Raw genomic sequence first — 24,907 nt, forward strand, 5'->3', positions numbered from 1 at the left:
AAGTTGAGGCCACCTCAAGGAGGGAGGCCAGGAAGCAGCCAGGAAAAGACTCTGAAAGTGGCTCAGGGAATTCCCTGGTGGTGCAGTGGTTAGGACTCTATGATCTCATTGCCAAGGGCCTGGGTTCGATTCCTGGTCAGGGAACGAAGGGTCCCAGAAACCAAGTGGCCTGGCCAAAAAGAAAGAAAGAAAGAAAGAAAGCGGCTTGCATGGGACTTCTCAGGGCAGCCATGACCTTGAGTGCCGGCTTGGGGTCAGAGGACAAACAGCTGATTCAGGCCAATGCCATGTCCTCTCTGCTCAATGGGGTTTTGTTGACTGAAGTTTGCAGGCTTATGGGTTTCTGTGCAATCTAGACTGGAAACACTGTGTCCAGAGTTTTCCAGCCAGGCACTTCTGAGGCAGCTGGAGGAGGGGGTGGGCAGGGGGGTGGGGGGGGTGGAATTCATAGCTCCTTTAATTGCCCAAATAAGGGGACCCAATGTGACTTTCACAAGCAGAAGAGCAGGTTGTTTTGTTTCTGCCCACATGGCCAGGCTGGATGCACTGCACACCCAGGGCCCTGTTTCCACTTCGCATCTCTCCTGTTCCTGACCACACAGTCTCTGATGCAATAGAACCAAGTTTCCACACTCCCTTTTGAAGCATTCCTTTCACAGGGACAAGAGACTTCCTCTTAAGGCCTCTGATGCCCGAGCTGACCCTGGAGCCCCCAGTCCTCCTCCCCACCGCCCCGATCCTGTTCACTGGGTGAGACCACAAGTGGGGCACCCCCTTCTGATGGCCCCAGGCACTTGCTGCTGATCAACAGCAACCAGGGCTCCATACAAAGGGCGCAGACGCAGACTTTTTAGGATTCTGCTTTAAACCACAGACACAGGCCATTCGCCCTAGGCACCCTGGACCTTCGGGGAGTTTCGGTAGGAATTCAGAATAGTGAGGGCAGGTGGCAGGAAGAAGGGTGTGTTCTCCATGAGGGAGGGGCCTGGGGCTTCAAGCCCAACATCCCATGGTCACCACAGGCCTGGCCAGCATGGGCTCACTGCCAGGAATATCTAACGAGCCCCCAGGGATGAGACAGGAAACCGCGTCAGGCCACGCTCTGAGGGTGCGCCCGCTCAGTCCCCAGGGCATTCCCCTCTGGGGCTACCAGCAGCTGGGAGGACCTGCATGTAGACGGCAGCAGGGCGTCACGACCTGGAGCAAAGTCAGGGAGGCGAACACTCTGGGTGTAATGCAGCTTAGTAAAGTGTGGATACTCACACTCACGCGCTCAGGTGCTACTCAATGATGCCAGGGCTTTGGTGGGACTTCCCTGGTGGCCCAGGGGCTAAGGCTGCACGCTCCCAACGCTGGGGGTCTGGGATCGCTACCTGATCAGGGAACTAGATCCCACAAGCCGCAACTAAAGACCCTGTGTGCCACAATAAAGACTGAAGGCCCTGAATACTGCAACTAAGACCTGGTGCAGCCTAGTAAATAAACTAATTAAAAGAAAAAAAGAAAAAGAGGACCCTTCTGCATAGACCCAGCTTCAGGCACACAGTGGAAAATCTTTTTCATGAGGCTCCACAGCTTGGAAAGCAGAGTATACGAACTGCGTTGCAGGCCCTCAACCCCTCAGCTGGTCGCCTCTGTGCCATGAACCAAATGCATGCACCTGCACAGTCCTCACAGGTGAGCCTGAGTGTCTTCTTTTAGGGGGTTAGGATTTTACCACACGAATTGTGGGAGTACACAGACACCCACACTGCAGCACCAAGCTGACCTGTGCAGGGGGTGCTGGCGTGCACGGCCTGGCCACAGGGCCGGATGTGTGGATGTGGGCCAGGCCTTCGGTGTGGGCAGTTAACAGCCAAGTGTTCCAGCCGCTCTCAGGAAGCAGGCCCTCTCAGTTCCTCCTCACAGCTCCCCTCTCCACTTTTCCTTCCCTTCTCTGTCGTTAATCATCCTATGAGTGGTACCCGGCCAGCTTCAGAGGTGGACCCAATACCTGCTACAGTTGACACACCCCCGTGAGCCGGCCCAGCTTTCCCGGGGCCGGAAGTAGCCTATCACAGCCTTTGCCTCCCTCCTCATCTCACCATCGCGCAAAGGGAGGGGCATCGAGGCAGCCAGGCAGCAGGCCTGGGTCCGGATACACCTGTGAGCCTCAGTCACCCGGCTGGAGCGCTCATCGGGCTGTGGTCAAGCTAACGCCCCAGCACTGCCCTCCCCCACCCTGGGGGCAGAATCACCCCGGCTCTGGGCAGCATGTGTCGAAGCCCATGCTGACACGTGGCAATAATGATAGCTAACACTTATGGAGCGGCTTTTATGTACCAAGCCCTGTCCTAAGGACTTTTCAAACAGAAGCTGATTTAATCCTCTCAATTCGGAGGTGGGTGTTATCATTATCCCTGTTTTACAGATGAGGAAATGAAGGCCCAAAGAGGTTAAGCAGCTTGCTCAAGGTCACACAATTACCTAGTGGCAGAGAAAGGATTTGAACTCTGGGCATCTTCTCAGTACTATCCTGCAATGTTTCAGACAGGGTTTCCCCAGTGGCCCAGACTTACTTTAAGGACCGATTCTGCTCCTCTTTCTTATTGTAAATGGAATGCTTTTTAAAAATTTTTGGCCATACTGAAAGGTATGTGGGATCTTACTTCCCTTACCAGGGATCGAACCCCACACCCTGCATTGGAAACTCTGAGTCTTACCCACTGGACAACCAGGCAAGTCCCAGTAAATGAAATGCTTTTAGAAGTGGAGATGCTGTAAAAACAAGTAAGCCTGGTACAGTTTTGATCTGTAAACTCTATTTTATACATCCTTTATTCTAATTCACTCAGTATGACACCCAACAAGTTTAAGGGCTTGGAGAAACAACATCTGTTGGGCACCTACATATGTTGCCTAGTCTCATGAAATCTCCAAGATAGCCTCGCAAAAAATCCTATGACAGTGCCCATTTTATGGATGAGCAAACTGGGGCACGGGGAAAAAGGACTCACTTGCTCAGTGGCAGAAATGGAATTGGAATCCAGGTGCCTCTGATTTCAAAGAGTTAAAACAGCAACTAGACGAAAGGGGAAGTAAGGATCGGGAAGAGTGGAGGGCTGGAAGGGAGGGAGCCAGATGTGAGAAGCAGATGTGAGTACCAGACAGGGAACCTGGTCAAGGAGGATGGTGCCCCCGGTGACTCCGGGGAGGGGTCCTGCGGTGGCTTCCAGGCCCTGGGGGTATCCCACCACGCCTGGGCAGGGGGCGCAGGCTGCGCCGTCTCGCTAGAGTGAAAAGGCGGAGGGAGAATGGGGCACCCGCCGCGGTTCCCGAGTCCTGCTCCGACTTGCTGTAACACCAGAACCCCAGTGTTTACTGGACGGCATCAAGGGCCCCTCCACCCCGCGCTGCCCTCGGGGGGCGGCACCGCGGCTGGCTCTGGTCAGCATCAAAGACAAGCAGATGTACAGGCGGACCAGCGGGCAGCCAGCACCGGGGGTGGGGGGCATGGGGGCAGCGTCAGCGCCGAAAGGGCGCCGTACCAGGGGGCGACGGAGCGGCCCAAAGACCCCCTCCCTGCCCATTAAAAGAATGGAAGAAAGAGACCTGCGGCTCCACAGCTCCCCTCTCCTCTCCTCCCTCCCTCCCAGCAGCGTGCTGGAAGGAGGAGGGCTCCTCATGGACCCCAAGCCTCCGACAGACCCCCTCCCTTCCCCTCTCCTTTGTCACCACCACCTCCGCCAGAACCACCTCTCCGGCCCCCTCCCCTCCCCCAGACCCCGGCCCGCGTCCTCCGCGGGGTCGCCCAGCACTCACCGAGAGGCAGGCTGATCCGAGGGGTGAGCGCCCGAGAGGGAGACGGCGGTAGCAGCGGCAGCAGCAGCAGCAGCAGCGGCAGCGCGCCCAGCGGGGCGGCCGCTCGGCTCCCCCGGCCCATCGCGGCGCGCCGGACTCGGACCGCGGGGAGCGACGGCGTCCTCCGGGCTCGGCTCAGGTGGCTCTCCGGGACTCGCGGGCGGCAAGCCCGCCCCGAAGTCCGGCCCCGGAGTGGGCCGGCCGCCCCCGCCTCCGGACCTAGGGGGCTGGAGCGGGGTGGGAAGTGGGGTCACGTGGCTGCGCGCACGCTCGCCCCTCCGCCCGCCCCCTCCCCGGCACCGCGGTCCTCCGCCGGGCCCGCTCGATCGAAGCTCGCCCGCGAGCGCGGCTGGGAGGGGCCGAAGGAGGAAGTTGGGCGGTTGGTCCAACCCCTCGCGGCTCAGCTCCCGGCCCGACCCGCCCCTTTCCCCTTCCTCCTTCCTGGGCGCTGGAGGCTCCAGGGGCGCCAGCGGGGGTGCACCTACCTCGGTGTGCGCCAGGCAGGAGCCGAGCCGGGCTATTAGCAGCAGCAGAGGCCGCGGGGGCGCGGAAGAAAGCAGACCCCTGGTTCCCCGCCCCTACCTCTCAGACCCTCCCACCGCCGCCCTGGCCCCTTCCGGCTCCTCGGGGACCCTCTGCGCGTTTGTTTGGGAAAACGTGTGGGTCTCTGCACTGGGAGTGCGTGTCTTCTCCCTTTATCCCTGCCGGCCCCCGCCCCCTCACGCCCCCAGCGCTCCTGGCACCCGCATGTCGGTAACCAAATGAACTCCGCCGAGCTGCTGCGGACTCCGGGCTAGCTGCTTCTGCACCTAATTTTTGCATGGGTCAGTCCACTTTAGGTCTTGGCTGAGGGTTCACTCCAAGCTTGACACTTAATCTAGATGCCCGCGTGGTCATCCACGCTTGGAATTCTGTCCACACGAAGCCAGACCTCGGATGGGGGGAATCCGGGCAAAATTAGCTTAAGTGGGATAATAGGATTTAATGTACTGCCAAGGACGTGAGACTTTCTCCACAACTGCACGTGGCCTGGCAGCGGATAGTACTCCCTAAGGCTGGAATCCCAGAGGCACCCACCCCCGGTCCTCCTGTGGTCTGAGTACCCAGGGGTGGAGTTCAGTAGTGCTGAGACCGGGGGTTTCAAACTGCGCACAGGATCCCTTAGTGGATCCTGAAATCAAGTTAGTGAATCCCTATCAACATTAAAAACAAAGAAACTGAATGGAAGATACCAAAGTGCAATGATCGTAGAAAGGATAAGGAAAATTTAGGAAGCCTGGTTCAGCTTTTCTCAACTGAGCACAGGATCACGTGCATGCATCCTGTGGTGCTGTTGCTTGCCTCGCTTCTGACTCTTTGCGGCCCCGTGGACTGTAACCCTCCAGGCCTCTCTGTCCATGGGATTCTCCAGGCAAGAATACTGGAGTGAGCTGCCATGCCCTCCTCCAGGGCATCTTCCCAACTCAGGGATCAAACCAGTGTCTCTTATGTCTCCTGTATTGGCAGGAGGGTTCTTGACTAATAGCGCCACCCGGGGAAGCCCTTGCACAGGGTCACAGTAAAATGTAATTCTTCCTGTAGTCCAAGTCAAAAGGATTTGGAAAACCTCTGCCAGTCATTTCCATGGCAGTAGGGACAGTTTCTCCAGGAATTAGCTGCAATGACTGGAAAGTTCCTCTTCATCCCCAGCCCACAATGAGCTTTCTCAGAGCCAGCATCATTGGCTCTCACCCTATTCCCAGGGCCTCCCACAGGGTGACTGACAAGGGGTGGACTCAGTGCTCACATGGTCCCAGGTCTCCTCATGAACACTCAAGCTTCCATGATCTCTGTGTCTGCACCTTCTAGACTGGTGGCACCCTTTTTAAAGGGTCGTCCAGCACTGGACACAGAATTCCGCCTGGCTCGTGGGCAGCACCAACTACCCGTAGTTCTCGCATTACCCAGGCCTGGGACAATTTGCCATATCAATGGTGTCGAAACATCTCTAGTCAGTGACATCCATTCTATCTGTAGCTAGGTGTGTGCTCACTCAGTCATGTTGGACTCTTTGTGACCCCATAAACTGTAGCCCACCAGGCTCCTCTGTCCATGGGATCTTCCCCGGCAAGAATACTAGAGTGGGTTGCCATTTCCTCCTCCAGAGGATCTTCTCAACCCAGGGATCGAACCTGAGCCTCCTGCATTGGCAGGTGAACGCTTTACCACTATGCCACCCGAGAAGCCTTGTAACTAGGACCTTTGTCCTAAATTCCAAATGGCCTTGACATTTCTACAAGGCTGTCTTATCTGATAGGTATCTAAAATTCAGTGTGGTTCCAAATGCTCCATTAATGTGAGCCTCCTCCATCCCATTTAATAGCAAGTCTGTCTTTGAATTGCTCAGGTTAAAAACCTTAATTCATTTCTCGTCTCTTGCTCCTCATACTCAATCCACTAGCAAAGCTATAATCTGACCACTTATCACCTCCTGGGGTCCCAGTTACTGCCCGCTCCTCGTGTCCGACTCTTTGTGACCCCATTGACTGTAGCCCACCAGGCTTCTTTGTCCCTGAGTTTTCCAGGCAAGAAAAGGAGTGTGTTGCCATTTCTTACTCCAGGGATCTTCCCAACCCAGGGATCGAACCCACATCTCTGGCATCCCCTGTGTTCAGGCAGGTTCTTTACCGCTAGCACCACCTGGGAAGTTTCTACCCTTGTTATAGTTCAGTCGCTCAGTCGTGTCTGACTCTTTGCAACCCCATGGAGTGCAGCAAGCCAGGCTTCTCTGTCATCACCAACTTCCTGAGTTTGCTCAAACTCAAGTCCATCGAGTCGGTGACACCAGCCAACCATCTCCTCCTCTGTCGTCCCCTTCTCCTCCTGCTTTCAATCTTTCCCAGCATCAGGGTCTTTTCCAATGAGTCAGCTCTTCGAATCAGGTGGCACAAGTATTGGAGCTTTAATTTCAGCATCAGTCCTTCCGATGAATATTCAGGGTTGATTTCCTTTAGGATTGACTTGTTTGATCTCCTTGCTGTCCAAGGGACTCTCAAGAGTCTTTTCCAGCACCACAATTCGAAAGCATTGAATCTTCAGTGCTCAGCCTTTTTTATTGTCCAGCTCTCACATCCATGCATGGCTACTGGATTCCAAACCATAGCTTTGACTACCCTTGGGCTTTCCTGGTGCCTCAGCTGGGAAAGAATCCGCCGGCAATCCGGGAGACCTGGGTTCGATCCCTGGGTTGGGAAGATCCCCTGGAGAAGGGAACGGCTACCCACTCCAATATTCCGGCCTGGAGAATCCCATGGACTGTAGCCTATGTGGTCACAAACAGTCAGACACGACTGAGTGACTTTCACTTTGACGACCCTTGAGCAGTTCTCAATCTCTTCTCAACTCAGCAGCCAGAGTGAGTTTTTCAAAACCAAAGTCAGGTCATGGCACTCCTGTGCTCAGAACCCTCCAGGGGTTCCTTAGAGTGGTGGGCAAGGCTCCAGCTTACCTCAGCCCCACACCCACTGCATCATCCACTGCTCTCCCCACTCCTCACTCACTCTACCACAGGCACTCGTGTGGACGAACACTCTTAAGACCTTTGCCCTGGCTCCTCCCTCTGCCTGGAGTTCTCTACCCAGAAAGTGATTGAGTTCCTCGTTTCCTGCAAATCTTTCTCAAAGATCACCTTCTTAGTCATAAAAAAAGAACAAAATAATGCCATTTGCAGCAACATGGATGCACCTTGAGATTATCATACTGAGTGAAGTTAAGTCAGAAAGACAAATATCACATGATACTGTTTATATGTGGAATCTAAAAAAAGGCTGCAACAGACTTGTGGACACAGCTGGGAAGGAGAGGGTGGAATGAACTGAAACCTATACATCACCATATGTAAACAGATAGCTAATAGGAAGCTGCTGTGTAACAGTGGGAACTCAGCCCAGTGCTCTGTGACAACTTAGAGGGTGAGATGGGGGGTGAGATGGGAGGTTCCAGAGGGAAGGGCTATATGTATACTTGAGGCTGATTCACTTTGTTGTACAGCAGAAACCAATACAATTATCCACCAATTATAAATAAATATAAAAAGGCTACAAATGAACTTATCTACAAAACTGAAATAGAGTTACAGATATAGAAAATAAACTTATGGTCGCAGGGTAGAGGGGAGGGAGGGATAAACTGGAAGATTGGGGCTGACACATACACACCACTATGTACAAAACATAAGGAGTTACTGTATAGCACAGGAAATTCTACCCAATACTCTGTAATGACCTATATGGGAAAAAAAATCTAAAAAAGAGTGGATGCATGATTTTGTATAAAAGATTCACTTTTCTGTGCTCTTGAAACTAAAACAACATTGTAAATCAATTATACTCCAATTAAAAAAAAGAAAAAAGATCACCTTCTTGAAGAATCCGAAGTTCCCCCAATATTCCCCTTTCCCTGAGATGTTTTTTCAAAGTGCTCATCATCTTCTAATACACTATATGATTTGCTTATTTGTTGTGGTTTTTCTTTATTGTCTGAACCTCTCACCTGCCTTCTCACCCTCAAGAAATGTTGACTGAGGAAGGCAAGTATTTTTGCTCCTTTGGCTTGGTAAATAAGCTATCCATAGCCTCTAGAACAGTGCCTGGCATATGGTTAACCCTCAGTCAGTACTGGCTGAGTGAATGAATAAATGAACGCAGCCTCAGAGTCACGGAATACTGCTGTCCCATGTCTACTAACAACTAGAGCTCCTTTTTGATACTCAACTTTGGTTTGGAATTCCCTGAAACCAGAAATGATGCAATTAACTTTTTTAACCTATGCACAAGACTTTGTATTGATCTCCTTTAAATCTTTTGGTTCTGGTCCAGATCTCATCCTATTGAGGTCATTGTGAATATTGATTCTATCATGCAATTGGCTTCCCCTCCCAGTTCTGAGTCATCTATAAATCTGATGAGCATTCTTGACCATTATTCAAGTCACTGATAAAAATATGAGATGAGCAGACCTAGCACCCACTTCTTGGTTTCTAAATATCACTCTTTAATAAAAGGCGACAAAACTCCTTGGAGAAATGAAAGGGAAAGTAAAAGGTGAACCTGGGACGTTGCATTGGGCCGGAAAACAAGGAAGTGACTAAAGACTAATGGGGTCATGTCAAAAGGATATAGGGCCAGCTTGATGACCAAACTTAGGACAATTTGAGCATCAGAAAGCATAATGAAGTAATAGATTCTAATGCATAAAAATAAAACAATCCATTAGTCTACAGTAAAACTCAGCAAAGCAGAGAGAAAAAAGAAAACGGCTAGAAAGGATGATTTTTCTCTATAGAAAAGTGCTGCCTGATAGACGTAGAGGAAATGATGGACTTAGAAAATCTAAATTCAAGCAAGGGTGACTAATGGATGCTAAACCTTTGGGTGGAAGATTGTTAGGAAACTACATTAACAAGATCTCAGATTTCCCTGGTTGTCCAGTGGCTGAGATTTAAAGCTTTCACTGTAGGAAGAGTGGGTTTGATCCTTGGTTGGGGAACTAAAATCCTACATGCTGCATGGTACAGCCAAAAAATAAAAAACCAAAAAGAAAACAAAGTCTCAAAGTCTGACCCACAGATGACTTACTAATGACCAGTGGGAAAATGTTTCTCTCAGGGAGCATGCTGGTGGCCACTATCTTTTTTTCCCCCAGTGGCCACCATATTAATCAAGTGGCCAAAAGTAACATCATTGGTAGTGGGACTACCTGATATCATTCACCTCCTGATATGATTCAATAAAAAATACACAACTCATCAACAATTGTATCAAAAGCATGTAACCCAGATCTAATAATGAGGACACAATAGGAAACATTCAGCTTGTACAAGACAAATAGCTTGGATTCTTCAAAAAGGTCAAATTGATGAAAAGACAAAAAGGACAAGAGAACTGTTTTAGGATAGAAAATGAAAAAGACGTGATAATCAAATGCAATATGTAAACCTTGGTTGAAATCCTGAAGGGAAGAAAAAGAAAGCCACAGAGCAATTGAGAAAATTTAACATGCACTGTGTATTAGATAATATTATGGCATTATTGTTCATTTTCTTAGGTACAATAATGGTACTGTGTTCTTAGGAGAATGTCATTGTTCTTTGGAGACGCCTGCTGAGGTTTGTCGACATGAACTATCATGATGTCTACAACTTACTTTCATATGATTAGGCCAAAACAAGTGGGTTGTGAGTGTGCATTTGTGTATTAGAAAGAGTGTGAGTGCTACTGTGGCAGAGTTTTAACAACTGGTTAATATAGAAAGTTATGGCTGTTTTTATATCAGTGTTTTATAAATTTGCAGGGGAAAATTGAGGGAGACACTTCCAAAAACAGAGCCTACTGGAGACCTCCATCCAAGTTGAAACTGATCAACATCCTTTGTAGGCTGAATCATATGTTAGCTATGGTGTCTTCCTTACTGCACCATGCAGCCCACATTTCTTCATATTATCCATAAGAATAATATGAGGGCCTTCCCTGGCAGTCCAGTCGTTAGGACTCTGCAGTCTTGCTGGGTTCAATTCCTGGTCAGGAAACTAAAACCCAACAAGCCACATAGCATGGCCAAAAAAAATAATAATAACAACAATAATAATAATATGAAAAAATTATAAGAAATCTTGCTGAAACCAAGGTCCTAGCTATAGCTATAGCACTGACTCATTGGAAAAGACCCTGATACTGGCAAAGATTGAAGGCAAAAGAAGTGGGTGGCAGAGGATGAGATGGTTACATGGCATCACTGACTTAATGGACATGAATTTGAGCAAACTCTGGGAGATAGTGGAGGACAGAGAAGCCCGGTATGCTGCAGTCCATGGGGTCAAAGTCTGACACCACTTAGCTACTGAATGATGACAATTAACTATAGTGTTTCCTTTTATCTTCTGCTTACTGCTATTACCTAGAACAGGGTTTGATTAGAATTTGATGAGTGCCTGAATCTCCACGTCAGGTCTCCCCTCAAGCAGCAACCAGGCTGGTTTGCCCGAGTGTCTTGGCAACACGTGGGTTGTCTTAACTTCAGTGCTCATCTCTGAGAGGAGGCAGGGACTGATGTAGTCTCACTTGGCAGTTAATTATATCCTACTCAAACACTTCAAGTGTGTCTTCTGCCAACGCAGTGCAAGCCCCTTGAAGACAGTGACGGGTCTTGCCCCTGAAACCCCACTGCCTCACATGGCATTCCAGTAGGACCTCCACAGGGCGGACAAAATGAGGGCCCCACCTGTTGGCCTGGAGACAAGCCCTCTAACTCATGTCCCAGCACGGCGGCCTTGGACGTTGTGGGCTCCCCTGTCTTCCGCTGGCATGCTAATTTGTTCTCCCCAGGGTGAAAAAAAAAAACAAAAAAAAAAAACAGGAGGATGACTGACAGAGAAAAACCTCATTTGAGCTTACTTCCTGTGGGCTGAAGAGCGGTTCCCAGGCCAACACTGTGTCTCCTGTTCCCCTTTGCCACCCTTGGATGTAGGCAAGTCTTTCTCAGCCAGAACGCCGGTGTTTATAAAGAGCTCAGGGGGGCCACTTGGAAAGAGTATAGAAAGAGACAAAGCAAAAACCAACGCTTCCTCTGTGCCCCCGGCCAGCAAGATGCAGTCAAGTCTGGCTTCCTTTCTCTATCCACATTCACACAGTCATTCCCCATCCATCCTCTCTCTCCTTCCTTCTCTCTCTCTCTCTCTGAAGTTCTCTCTCCTGTACACACGAGCACACACATCAGAACAATAAAAAGCAAGAAGGAGAGGTAAAATGTGCACAGGGATCAAACCCAGGTCTCCCGCATTGCAGGCAGATTCTTTTCCAGCTAAGCCACCGGGAAAGCCCAAAATATGCACAGGAATACATGCAAAGAGGCCAGACAAAATGGGGCCACATGTCTCATAGGCAGCCAAGGAAACTTTAGGGATGACAAGAGTATTTTGTATCTTAATTAGGATGTTGGTTTCCCAAGTGTAAACAGATTAAAATTTTTTGAGCTGTACACTGAAGATCTATGCATTTTCCTATATGTAAATTTCTACCTTATACCTATTATCGTGAGGTGGGGGTGGGGGTAAGCAAGGAGACCAAAAGGTAAAAATATAATAAAAATAATAATAAAACACCTCATCTGTAGGATCAGGTGAAAGAAGAAAATGAGACTAGCTATGGGCCAGAGTTGGGGGTGGGGATGGGAGGGGAGCTTTTCCAGGTTTTCTAGGTGGTAAAGAACCCACCTGCCAAAGCAGGAAACATAAGAGGTGCAGGTTATATCCCTGTGTTGGGAAAATCCCTGGAATATGAAATGGCAACCCACTCCAGTATTCTTGCCTGGAGAATCCCAGGGACAGAGGAGCTTAGCAGGCTACAGTCCGTGGGGTCTCAAAGAGTTGAACAAGACTGAAGCGACTTAGCATGCACATATCAGGGGGAGAAGGTGAAGAAAAATAAGAAAGGCTACAAAAGAAAATGAGGCTTTCTAGGTGGTGCTAGTGGTAAGAACCCACCTGCCAATGCAGGAGACACAAGAGACATGGATTTGATTCCTGGGTCAGAAAGATCCCCTGGAGGAGGGCATGGCAACCCACTCCAGTGTTCTTGCCTGGAGAATCCCATGGACAGAGGAACCTGGCAGGCCATGGAGCTGCAAAAAGTTGGACACAACTGAAGCGACCTAGCATGCACACACACAAGAGAAAATACAGCAAAGTGTGGCTAAAAATATAAGGCCTCTGTAACCTGCTCGGTTACAAAGGAATAAGGCAGTGTGGGCTCAGGGCAAGTGCTGGCCGTGCAATGGTCCATCCAGACCACAGTCCGCCTCTTGAGCCGTCAGTACTCATTAATCATCTATAGGTACAGCCTCCGCCCAGGCATAGGCCAGCCCTGACCTGGGGCACGGATGGCTCCTGCCAGCCTGCCCCCAGCCAGGCCTGCTGGCTCTCATTTCCACCCAGGGGATCCTGGCTCTCACACAGTCCTGCTCTGGGAGTCATGGCTTTGCTTTGTTTCCCGGCCGTGGAGGAGGGGCCTCTTGCCAAGCCCAGTGGAGCTTGAACCCAAGGTCTCCCCCGCCCCGTCCTGGAGTAGCACTCAAGCTCCTCCCATCTCTGGGTTCTGGCTGGCAGGCTGCCCAGCAAGGCCTCGAAGACACGCACTGGCGGTAGCCCAGCTCCCCGGGCCTTGGCCCCCTGCCACCATCCCCTCGAGAGGAGGGCATGAGCCCTCCTCTCATGCCAACTTGCAGCTGCAGCTCCCCTCCCTGCCCAGCTGGGCACAATGCTGCTGTCTCCTCCCTAGGGGTTGGGCTGCAGCATCAATACATTTTGATGAGAAAGCGACACCAGCTGGCACACCCTGCGTGTGCTTTTAAATCGGCCAATGACTTCCAGATCTCGGGGGTTGGGAGTGTCCCTGGGGCAGTACCCTCTGCAGCGGAGGGCACTCACGGGGCCAGCACGGACACTGCCTTCGAGTCTCACCAGCAACTTTAACAAGGGTCTAGCAATGAATGTAAACAGCCTCATCTCTGTTCTGCAAACTGTGCTCCTCTCCACTGATCCCTTATGTCTCTTTTTCAGAAATGTTTATTTACTTATTTGGCTGTCCCAGGTCTTAGTGGCAGCATGTGGGATCTAGTTCCTTGACCAGGGATTGAACCCAGGCTGCCTGCATTGGGAGCACGGAGTCTTAGCCACTGAACCACCAGGGAAGCTCCCGTCCATTATGTTTCTTGATGTGCGAACTGGTTTGAATCCAGGGATGAAGCACACCAGTTCTTCCATAAGAAGTAGAATTTCAGCACCACCTGTTATTTGGGGAACTGTAGCAAGCCACGGGATCTCTCAGAACCTCAGCTTCCCCATCTGTGAGATGGGAATGCTAACAGTACTGCCTGGGCTGTCAGGAGAGCTGAGGAGACAGGGCACACGAGGCAACAGGCAGCGCCGCACGTGGTGAAAGCCCAGCGAACAAAGCCACACGCGTTATATTACAGGTTTGCCTCATTTACCTAAACGAGGCCACAACCATCCTACGATGTCCAAGCTAGAGGACCCTTTTCTGGGCTCTCTGCTCAGGTTCGGCCACCTCCTACCAACCCAGTGCTGAGGCTGCAAGTCTCACGGGGAGAAGGAACCGGCTCGCCCAGCCCAGGCCCTGGGTGCGCCTGCTGCGCCCGAGCGCCACCCCCACTGGGGCCTGTTGGGGCCTGAGCTGGCCGCTCCCTGGGAGGGGACCCCCTGCCCCACAGGGCTGTGGTGCAACCAGCCAGGCTCAGCTTGTCCCTGGCTAGACACGGTAGAACATGGTAGGTTGCCACCATCATGCCCGTGCTCCCGATGGAAGTTCCAGAGGGGCTGTCTGCATGGGCCCCCAGGCCTGTCCTGCAGGGGGCCTGGAGAGCCTGGCTGATTGACCTGGCTGATGGGTGGCACCTGTCACCCCGAAGGGGCACAATTACTGTCCAGTGACTCTCTTTCCCCTGAAACCGCTGCAGCCACTCAGAGGTATGAGGCAGATATCCTAGGCCGGGAAAGGATGGGAAGCAAGGAGCATAAGCCTCTAGGACAGTCTGGTTTCAAGTCTGGCTTATGAGACCCTTCCAGTCCCAAGATCTTGAGAAACCAGGAATCTACCTCTCCATTTGTCCCCCAGTTCTTCCTCTTTAAGTCCCACTCTGAGCCCTAGACCCCTGACCATTGCTACGTGGAGGGAGAGAAGATCTAGCCAAGGCCTTTCATCACTCCCGGGAAGGAACTTTCCTATCCAGGGAACCAAGGCTCTCTCGTCCCAAAGAGGTGGGGCCCTCCGACCCCCGTGGTTCCGTCACCTTAGGGCACCTGGTGGCTCCGGCTCTTACTCCAAGAGAGCCTTGCTGTTGGTTCCAGCACTGCCTTCGGAGAGTGGGCCTAGACAGGTGAGCCCATCAAAGGGGGGATGGATGGGTGGGTTCCATTGATTTCCTGTGGCTCCAAAGACTGCTCTGACAGAATGGAAGGAGGAATGTGTTACTGCCGTGGTGTGCCCACCTGCCGGCGTAGACCATGGCACCAGGACAAAATGCTCACAAAAAGCCGGTGTGCAGGTAGCACCCCAGATCCATGCTCAGACAGGGACCTAACACAGCAGCTACCCAGGCTCGAGACTCCTGGGATGCCTGGCAGCACCCCAGTGCTGAGCACCAGGCGGCAGGACACCATAAAGCTCTGAGTGGGCGCAGCTCAGTTCCAGCAAAGGAGCTGGGGAAGGAGGACTTGCCTGGTGGTTCAGTGGTTACTGATCTCCCAATGCAGGGGGACCAGGTTCAATCCCAGGTCAGGGAACTAGATCCCACATGCCACAACTAAAGATTACATATGCCAACACTAAGATCGAAGATCCCACATGTCGCAAGTAGGACCCGCCACAGCCAAATAAATAAACAAAAATATTAAAAAAAAAAAAAATAAGGAGGGGCTCTAAGGGGCCTGGACCCAGGGCCTGATCCACCCAGTCCTCTCTTTGAGGGAGCAGACCCACCTTGCTCCTCTCAGGCTCTTCCTCTATGAACACTGCCTTCAGTCTTTCCTTATAGCCTGTGAGCAGTGGAGCAGAGCAAGGAGTCCCTTAACCAACAGAGTTGGCTTCAGTGAGCTGTGAACCCCAAGAATGATGACAGCAATCAGAGCTTTTATTTGATTTCAAAGAGACTGTTGCCCTCCTCCCCTCCCCAACCCAAAAAAAGTGAAGATAATTTCTTTGGGGTGTTTTTGTCTGAAGACACAGGAACTTTCAGAATTAGTCTTTATAGAGTTATTATATACCTTGACATGAATTATCAGGCAAATTATGCCCACCTAAGGGCCTCCTCAATGGCTCAGCCAGTAAAGAATCTGCCTTTAATGCAGGAGACACAGGAAACTTGGATTCGATCCATGGGTTGAGAAGATCCCCTGGAGGAGGAAATGGCAACTCACTCCTGTATTCTTGCCTGAAAAATCCCATGAACAGAGGAGCCTGGTGGGCTATAATCCATGGGGTCACAAAGAGTTGGATTTGACTAAGCATGCACTCCCACCTAAAGCAAAGCTGACATTTATAAGGCTAACACTTATTGAGTACTTTCTATAAGCAAGCCACTGAGCTGAGCTTTTTTACATCCAATCATTTACTTACATCTCACAACAAGGTGAAACAGGAATTATGATATTCCCACTTTATAGTTGAGAAATGGGGGCAGAGAGAAGTTCGGGGACTTGCTAAGGTCACATGTGACAAGTCAGTACAAGGACCAGAAACTGGATCAGACTCCAGAACCCCGGAGAGATGCTCTACGTACGGCAGAATTTCAACCAGGGTTTTGTCTCAAGCTATAACCATCCCCCTCTTCATAACATAAGCTACTGTATTTTCCTCCCTCTCTCCCTACCCCTTTTTCTCCCTTCTTTCACTCACTCAGTATTTCTTGTGCACGTGCTGCCTTCTAAGCATCGCTGAAGTTGAAGAAACTGATATGGTTCTGCCTTCACAGAGCTTCCAGTTCATTAAGATTCCTTAAACTCTTCTTCCCAGAGAATACCCATTCTTGTCCACAGTTCTTTAGACACTTTCACTCACTTATTCCTTTGTCTCCAACAAAGGACCAGCCTGGCAGAGCTCCATACATGCTGCCAGGCTTCGAAGGCTAAAATTGTGCCATCTTCACATGCCATTTCTGGAGTGGCTCCTGCGCTGCCTCTGCACTCTGCTCAGATTCCCATTAAGGCACTCATGATTCTGTAGTGAAATACTCATTTACACATCTCATCCCTCTCTTCTACTACAAGCTCCTGAGTGCAGGGACTAGGCCTTCATAACTCAGGTTTTTAATCTCCATCCCCAGGGAAGAGTTTGGAAATAGCAGGCACCCAGGTGGCTCAGACAGTAAAGAATCAGCCTGCAATGCAATGTTTGATCCTTGGGTAGGGAAGATCCCCTGGAAAAGGTAATGTCTACCCACTACTGTAATGACTGCCCACTCCAGTATTCTTGCCTGGAGAATCCCATGGACAGAGGAGTCTGGTGGGCGACAGTTCATGGGGTTGCAGAGAGTTGGTCACAACTGAGCGACTTTCATTCTCAGTAAATGTTTACTAAAGTGAATAAGTGAGTTTTCTGTTCTAGCTGACTGTCTCAAATCATTTCCAAATGATTCATTCAAGTGTTCCTTCCTGGATCTTTTTTTCCACCTTCCTCTTAACCTTTTCAAAGGAAAGGCACCTCTCTGATGTGGGAAGTCCCACTTCCCTGCTTTAGGGCAGCCAAAGGATTTCTTGCTCATACAGTCTCAACAGATTTGTTGGCTTCACAAGAGACAGTATTTTGGAAAGCTGCTGGATGCTTGTTTCCTGGGGTTGTTTTAGGGCAATCCCATCCGATGATACATTAAAGCAAGAGTTTCAAGGTATAGGACCAGAGAGAGAAACTCTCTGTTTTCCCCAAGATGTCAGCCTCCATTCCCCATCTTCAGTTCACCCACTGCCAACGTCCTCATCTTTAGACCGCCTGACCCCAAAAGTCTGAGCCCCAGTTACAAAGAGACACATCCCAGATTTCCCTGTTGTTGTTGTTCAGTTGCTAAGCTGTGTCTGACTCTTCGAGACCCCATGGACTGCAGCACACCAGGCTCCCCTGTCCTACACTATCTCCCGGAGTTGGCTCAAATTCATGTTCATTGAATCAGTGATGCTATCTGACCATCTCATCCTCTGCCACCTCCTTCTCGGATTTCCCTGAACTTTAGTAATAATAAGCACCAGTGCAAAGAATCGCACAGCCTGAAAGTCAGGAGACTGGGTTCAAATCCTGACCTTCCCAAGTCATTATCGTCTTGGGAAGTAATTTAACTTCCCTGAATTCTATTTCGCCTATGAAGATAAGGGGGTGGGACTGGGTAGATTTCTAAACCAAAGGCTAAACCATCTCTGGGTAAAAAGATATCCTAATTGTGCACTTCCCAGTCCTTACGGCATTCGACCCTTATAAGAAACTTGCAATTCATAAGCCAAACAACATACATTACTGGTGAGGAAATGTGAGTAGAGATCAATGACCTTACTCAGGTGACCCAGGCCCCTGACTCTTTTTGCCAGACCAAGATGGTTCCAGAGAGTCCACTAGGGCACCCTCGGTTTCCAAGACCCCAACTTCCTTTCCCTCCTAACCCTTACATCCACGTTGTCACTCAGAGAGTAGAAGCTATGACAAAGAACCCGATTCAAGGGTCATAGCCAGGGCCATATGAGGAGGGGCCCGGGCCTTCCCCAAATTCCGAATTATCTGCCTCCAGGAGGATCACTGCCTCTGAGTTGCAGTTTTGGCTCAGAGGCCCCGGGTGGCCATGGGAACAAGGGCCCAGCCTCCCGCGTTCCCATGACAACAGGCTCCCCCAGTGGCGGCGCGGGTGCCCATCAGAGCGTGCAGGTGGCGCCCTTTGGGAGAGGGGCCCGGCGGGAAGTAGGGGGCCGGGGCGGCGGCTGCCGCGGGGTGGCCTCCCCACTTCCGATCTCCTCCTCCCGGGGCCGCCGTTCCCGCCCGCCCTGTGCCCTTCGCCTACCTGAGAGTCACGGCCCGCGCGCGACCACCGCCCACCACAGGGTCACCTCTGCGCGGCGGGGCGGCCCTTCTTCTCGTTGTACCCAGACTCGTCCCTGCTTCCAGGCCCCGCCCGACGCACTTCCCTGGCACCCGGGATGTCCCCGCAAATACCCTCGGTCTGGAGCCGCGTCCCCGGAAATGCAGGGCAGCCGCCAAGCCCCGCCCCTGCCCATGTTGATGGAATTGTCCGGAGGCGCCCCCCCGGGGCTTGCTCGCTGTCCAGCGGTCTCCCGCCTCCGCCCCCAGGCACTGACGGCGACAGAAGTCTCGCTGCTAGTCCCAGTCGGGACACGTCCCCGCGACTGCTTGGCTGCCCTTAGGCCATGGGGTCTATAGCCCCCCCTGCACCACCCCCATCTTCAGAGCCTCGGCCTGGACTCACTTACGCCCCGCAGGCAGCAATCTCACTAGCTGGAATTCAGAGGATGGGGGTTGTAATCCTAGATCTGTTATTGAAACAGACTTGGGTTGCCTTCTCTGCACAGGCTTGGTAAAGCCAAATCACTGACATCTACCACCACCCCGGATTCCCTGGTGGCTCAGTGGTTAAAAAAAAAAAAAAAAAAAAAAAAAAACAACCCACCTGCCAATGCAGGAGATGCAGGTTTCATCTCTGGCTGGGGAAGATCCCCTGAAGTGGGGCATGGCAACCCATTCCAGTATTCTTGCCTGGAGAATCCCACAGACAGAGGAGCCTGGAGGGCTGCAGCCCATGGGGTCAGAAAGAGTTGGACACAGACCTAGCCACTTAAGCAACAACTACCACCAAACTGGCTGTGTTACCTATGGAGAATTCCTTAACCTCTCTGAGCCTTGAGTTCTTCATCTGGAATGTGGGCCTCAGAGCAGCAGGGACCTCACAGGGTTGCAGTGAGAAGTGCAATTATGTAGGCACACGGCTGGCACATGGTCAGCTCTTTATAATGGTAGCATTGTTTACAGTCAGGCAAGGGAGAGCGAGCTTTGCAGAGCCACCTGCATGAAACCACTCACTTCTCCACCCAGAAATGCTGCTCACCGCGTACCCTAACCTGCCATGGGCCGGGCTGTGGGAGTGAAACGAAGGGAGGAGAGCTGCGGGAGGCGTGAGAGATAGTTATAAATAGTATCTAGCATTTATCAAGTGACCTTGGCTCGTCCCTCTCCAGCCCTTGCCTCCTGGCTTTGCTGTCTCAGGGTGGTTCCAGAAACAGCCAGTTCTGGGCGTGTGAGCTGAGCTGGCCAGAGCGGGCCAGTCAAGGAGCTGGTGAAACCAGAGGCCGAGAGCCAGCTTTTTTCCGAGGCCAGGCTAGGCCTAGGTGCCCTCTGCGGCCTCTCCTCTGGACAGAGGGGCTGGGGACTTCCCTGGGGGTCCGGTTGTTAAGGTTTCTGCACTTCCAATGCTGGGGACATGGGTTCCCTCCCTGGCGGCAAGGTCCCACATGTTCTGTTGTTCCGGCAAAAAAAAAAAATAGAGCGGGGTAAGGGACTGCCAGACTCCCCACAGAATGCTCTTCCACACATGGTTATTCTGTTATCCATCAACAAACATTTGTGTGTGTATGTGTTGCTCAGTCGTGTCTGACTCTTTGTGACCCCATGGACTGTAGCCCCGCCAGGCTCCTCTCCATGGGATTCTCCAGGCAAGAATACTGGAGTGGGTTGTTCATTCCTTCACCAGGAGATCATTCCTACCCAGGGATGGAACCCGGGTCTTCTGCATTGCAGGCGGGCTCTTTACCATCTGAGCTACCAGGGAAGCCCACAAACATGTTTACTACCATAAAATTTTAAACATAGAAAAACACAATGAAGAGTATCACCCTACTCAGAGACCACCAATGTTAATATTTTCTACCACTTTTTTGGAGGTACAATTTACATACTGCTAAGTGCACAGATCTTACGTGGACTGGTATTAATATTTTGGTGATGGTCCTCCTGGCTCTTTTCTATACAGAGTTATACATTTACATTGTTTAGAAAAGGGATTATTCAGTGCATAATCTTTTGTGACTTTCCCCTGTGTGTGTGTGTGTGTGTTAGTCGCTCAGTAGTGTCCGACTCTTGCAGACTCCATGGGCTCTAGCCCACCAGGCTCCTCTGTCCATGGGGATTCTCCAGGCAAGAGTACTGGAGTGGGTTGCCATGCCCTCCTCCAGGGGACTGTACCAACCCAGGGATTGAACCTGGGTTTCCTGCATTGCAGACAGGCTCTTTACCATCTGAGCCAATTGCCCCTAGGACAGAAATATATCACAGATGTTTTCCTGTAACATTAGAAATTCTCTCATACCTTCATTTTTAGTGCATTCTATCATAGGGATGTGGCACACATTTTTAAGCAAATCTCTACTACTGGACATTGAACTTGGCTGTGTTGTGTCTTAGTTGCAGCACTCGGGCATGGGGGCTTAGTTGCTCCGAGGCATGTGGGATCTTAGTTCCCCAACTGGGGATCGAACCCAAGTCCCTCGCATTGAAAGGCATATTCTTATCCACTGGACTACTTCAATCATTTCTTTCTTTTCCTTATATTCTTCTTTACTGCTCATAGTCTCCAATTGGTAGTAGCTGTGTTTATAGCTAAGATGGTGCACTTCATTTGTGCAAATGGCTTTAAAAATAGTCCAATCAGACTTCCTTGGTGGTACAGTGAATAAGAACCCAGCTGCCAATACAGGGCACATGAGTTCGATCCCTGGTCCAGGAAGATTCCACTTGCTGAGGATCAGCTAAGCTCAGTACCCACAAGTACTGAGCCAGTGCTCTAGAGCCCCACAAGCTGCAACTACTGAGCCCACCCACCCTAGAGCCTGTGCTGTGCAACCAGAGAAGCCACCACTATGAAAAGCCCGTGCACCGCAACCAAGAGGAGCCCCCTTGGTTCACCGCAACTAGAGAAGGCCCGCATGGAGCAACAAAGACACAGTGCAACAAAAAAATTAATTAATTAATTAAAACAATTAGTCCAATGGCTTTACTAACTCTGCCTTCCAAACACTGCTGAGGGTGGGAGGGAACAGGAAGAGATGCAAAACATCAGCTGTGCCAAGTTTCAGGCACCGAGGAGCGGAGCACGTCGTGTCCTGCTGCGCCCGGGCTCTCCAGAGGAGCTCCTGGAATCGAGGCCCCCTCCCCCGTGGGGCCTCAGAGCTCCAGAGGGCTTGAGGCAACCCTGACCTTTCCGTGTCCAGCCCAGCCCAGCGCCTCCAGGAAAGAATGCTGTCCACCTCCACATTACTCTCACCTCCTCTGGCTCTCCATCTTTTCTTCCTTCTCCCTCCCTTTTCTGCCCTTTCTGCCTACTCCCTTTTCCTGCCTCTCTTCCTCCTCCAACCTTCCTCCAGCTTTTCATGGAAAAAAGGGAAACATCTTTGATGCACTTAAAAAAGGCCTTATCTTTAACATTATTGATCCCCCTCCACCCACCCCCTTTCCTGGCTGTGGGACCTCAGGTGCAGAGAGGCTTGAGTTAATCGCCTTCTCAGTTCACAGCCTTATCACTGTGGTCGGCACAGGGTCCCTTAATTAATGTGGCTGTTCATTTCCTTTTATCTTTCCACGCCTCCTCCCACCCCTCCCCCTACAGGCTACCATTTTAAGTTGTGTAATATATGCTTTTGTTTGTGGGCATTCTTGCAAGATATACTATAGAATTGTATACGTGTACTTAAAAAAAATTTTTTTAACTGAAATAATTACAGGCTCACAGAAAGTTACCAAAGAATAGTACATAGTGTCCCGTGAGCACTTTATCCAGCTTCCCTCATCGGTAACATTCTACAACTGTGTGTGTGCGCTCGGTCGCTCAGTCGTGTCGAAATCTTTTTATGATCGCATGGACTGTAGCCCTCGGGGCTCCTCTGTCGTTGGGATTTCCCAGGCAAGAATACTGGAGCCGTTGCTGTCTCCTATTCCAAGGGATCTTCCCGACCCAGGGGACCCAGGGATGGAACCCGTGCCTTTTGCTTCTCCTGCATTGTCAGGAGGATTCTTTACCACTGAACCACCTGGGAAGCCCTGGAATTGTAAAACTATAGTACGATAGCAAAACCAAGAGATTGACATTGGGATCATACTGTTAAATAGAGACCCAATTTTTCAGTTTTCTCTTGCATGTGTGTGTGTGTGTGTGTGTGTGTGTGTGTGTGTGTGTTCTATGCTATTTTGACACCATAAATAAATTAGTGTAACCATCACCACAGTCAAGATACAGAAGGTCCCATTTCCATGGGGATCTCCTGGTGGTATCCTTTTATAGTCACGCTCCTCCACTCAGGTCCCTACACTTGGCAACCACTAATGTCTTCTCCATCCCTATATTTCTGTCATTTTGAGAATGTTATGTAAGTGGAAGCTTTCTTTTTAAAATTTTTATTAGAGAATAGTTGATTTACAATGTTGTGTTAGTTTCTGCTATAGAACAAAGTGAATCTGTTATATGTACACACTTATATCCACTGTTTTTTAGAAAATATTTTATTTACTTATTTACTTACTTTATTTGACTGCATCAGGTCTTGGTTGCAGCACTTGGGGTCTTCACTGCTTCTTGCAGGATATTTCGTTTCGTGGAAATGGACTCTCTATTTGTGGTGCTCAGTAGTTGTGGCACATGCGCTGAGTTGCCCCAGGCATGTGGGGTCTTAGCTCTCCGACCAGGGATCAAACCCCGTCCCCTGCATTGGAAGGCAGATTCTTAACCACTGGACCACCAGAGAAGTCCCTATCCACTCTTTGCAGATTCTTTTCCCATATAGATCATAACAGATTATTGAATAGAGTTCCCTGTGCTATACAGTAGGTTCAAATAGATGCTTTTGAGACTGGCTTCTCGCTCATCATATTGCCCTTGAGATACATCCATGTTGTTGTAACATGGGCAGTTCTTTCCTTTTTATTACTGTTTTGTATTCCATGGTATGGATGTACCAGAGTTTAACTGTTCACCCACTGAAGGAGATTTGGGTTGTTTCCAGTTTGGCTATTACAGATAAAGCTGATTAATGTCCAGGTTTTTATATGGATGTAAGTTTTCATTTCTTTGGAATATAGGCCAATTTGGGATTGCTGGGTTTGTTTGTTTTAAAGGCATTTTATTTCTGTATTTATGACTACACTAGGTCTTCCTTGCTTTGCTCGGGCTTTCTCTAGTCGTGGCGAGTGTGGGCGTCTCTTCACTGCGGAGCATGTGTTCTAGGCATGTGGACTCCGTAGTTGTGGCACACCGGCTTAGTTGCTCCACGGCATGTGGAATCTTCCTGGACCGGGGATCAAACCCACGTACCCTGCATCAGCAGACAGATTCTTATCCACTGTACCACCAGGGAAGTCCTGGATTGCTGGGTCTTATGGTAAATGCAGCTGTAGTTGTTTTTTTTTTTTTTTTTTGATGTCTCATCTTATTTATTTGTTACTCTTAGAACATCTCATTTTTGACTGGACTCAGACTTAGAAGTAGAAGCTCTCAGAGAGGACAGCCTCCGTCTCTTGGCAATCTGTTCCTGCTGTTTTTCTTTGGCCTCCTTCGTTCTCTTGGCCAAAAGTTTAGCATATTCTGCAGCCTCTTTGTTTTTCTTAGTGCGCTGTTTCTTCAGAGCAATACGCCGGCGTTTGTGTTGCAGAACTCATGGAGTCACGAGACTCTGAATCTTGGGTGCTTTAATCCTAGGTTTCTTACCTTCTTTGTTTAGGGGCTTTCGAACAACATACTGGCAGACATCATCTTCTTTAGAGAGACTGAAAAGTTTGCGGATTCTGCTAGCTCTTTTGGGACCCAGGCGACGAGGCACTGTAGTATCAGTGAGTCCAGGAATATCCTTCTCCCCTTTTTTCACGATGACCAAGTTGAGAACACTCAGATTGGCATCCACAATGCAACCCTGTACAGATTTGCCCTTTCTCTCTCCAGTCCTCCTTGGTCTGTAACAGGAATGCCCCTTACTCAGTAGCAGGCAAACTCGGCCATGGGTCAAGACACCCTGCTTCATGGGGAAACCCTGCTTATCATTCCCACCACTGATTTGGACCACATAACCCTTCCATTCTTCACCCAGAGTGTCAGCAGCAACTTCTGTGGCCATACGCTTCTCATAGAAGGTACGAAGTTTTCGTTCATCGTCCACTTCGATGAGCTTCTGGCAGCCAGTGGCCGGGAAAGAGATGTTCAGCTTCATTCTGAAGTGGCCGACAGCCTCCGAGGCGCCACGAAAAAGAGCGCAGCTGTAGTTTTATAAGAAACTGCCACACTATTTACCAGGGTGGCTATACATTTTATAAGAGATCCAGTTTCTCCACCTCCTTGCCAGCAGTTGTTGTTATCACGGTTTTCTATTATGGCCCTCCTAATAATTGCATAGCAAGGCTTCATTGCGGTTTTAATTTGCATTTGCCTAATGGCTAATGATGATGAACATCTTTTCAGGTGCTTATTTGCCATCCCTATCTCCTCCTTAGTG

The 24,907-nt window shown here is 50.3% G+C and overlaps 1 protein-coding gene and 1 pseudogene across 1 annotated transcript in view; both read right to left on the reverse strand.

Moving 5' to 3' along the window:
* Window positions 1-18,724, reverse strand: part of SEMA4B (semaphorin 4B) — a 41,452-nt gene extending 22,728 nt beyond the window's left edge. The window contains exons 1-2 of the mRNA XM_020909337.2: window positions 18,427-18,724; window positions 3,802-4,067 (exon numbers count right to left, since the gene is read on the reverse strand). Coding sequence (XP_020764996.2) covers window positions 3,802-3,922 — 121 coding nt within the window. The 5' untranslated portion in view covers window positions 3,923-4,067; window positions 18,427-18,724. The remainder of the gene's footprint in view (window positions 1-3,801; window positions 4,068-18,426) is intronic.
* A 5,114-nt stretch (window positions 18,725-23,838) lies between these two features.
* On the reverse strand, window positions 23,839-24,660 carry LOC110147712 (small ribosomal subunit protein eS6-like; annotated as a pseudogene).
* Between the last annotated feature and the right edge of the window lie 247 nt (window positions 24,661-24,907).

Source organism: Odocoileus virginianus, chromosome 16 (genome assembly GCF_023699985.2).
Source record: "Odocoileus virginianus isolate 20LAN1187 ecotype Illinois chromosome 16, Ovbor_1.2, whole genome shotgun sequence".
Lineage (NCBI taxonomy): Eukaryota > Metazoa > Chordata > Mammalia > Artiodactyla > Cervidae > Odocoileus > Odocoileus virginianus.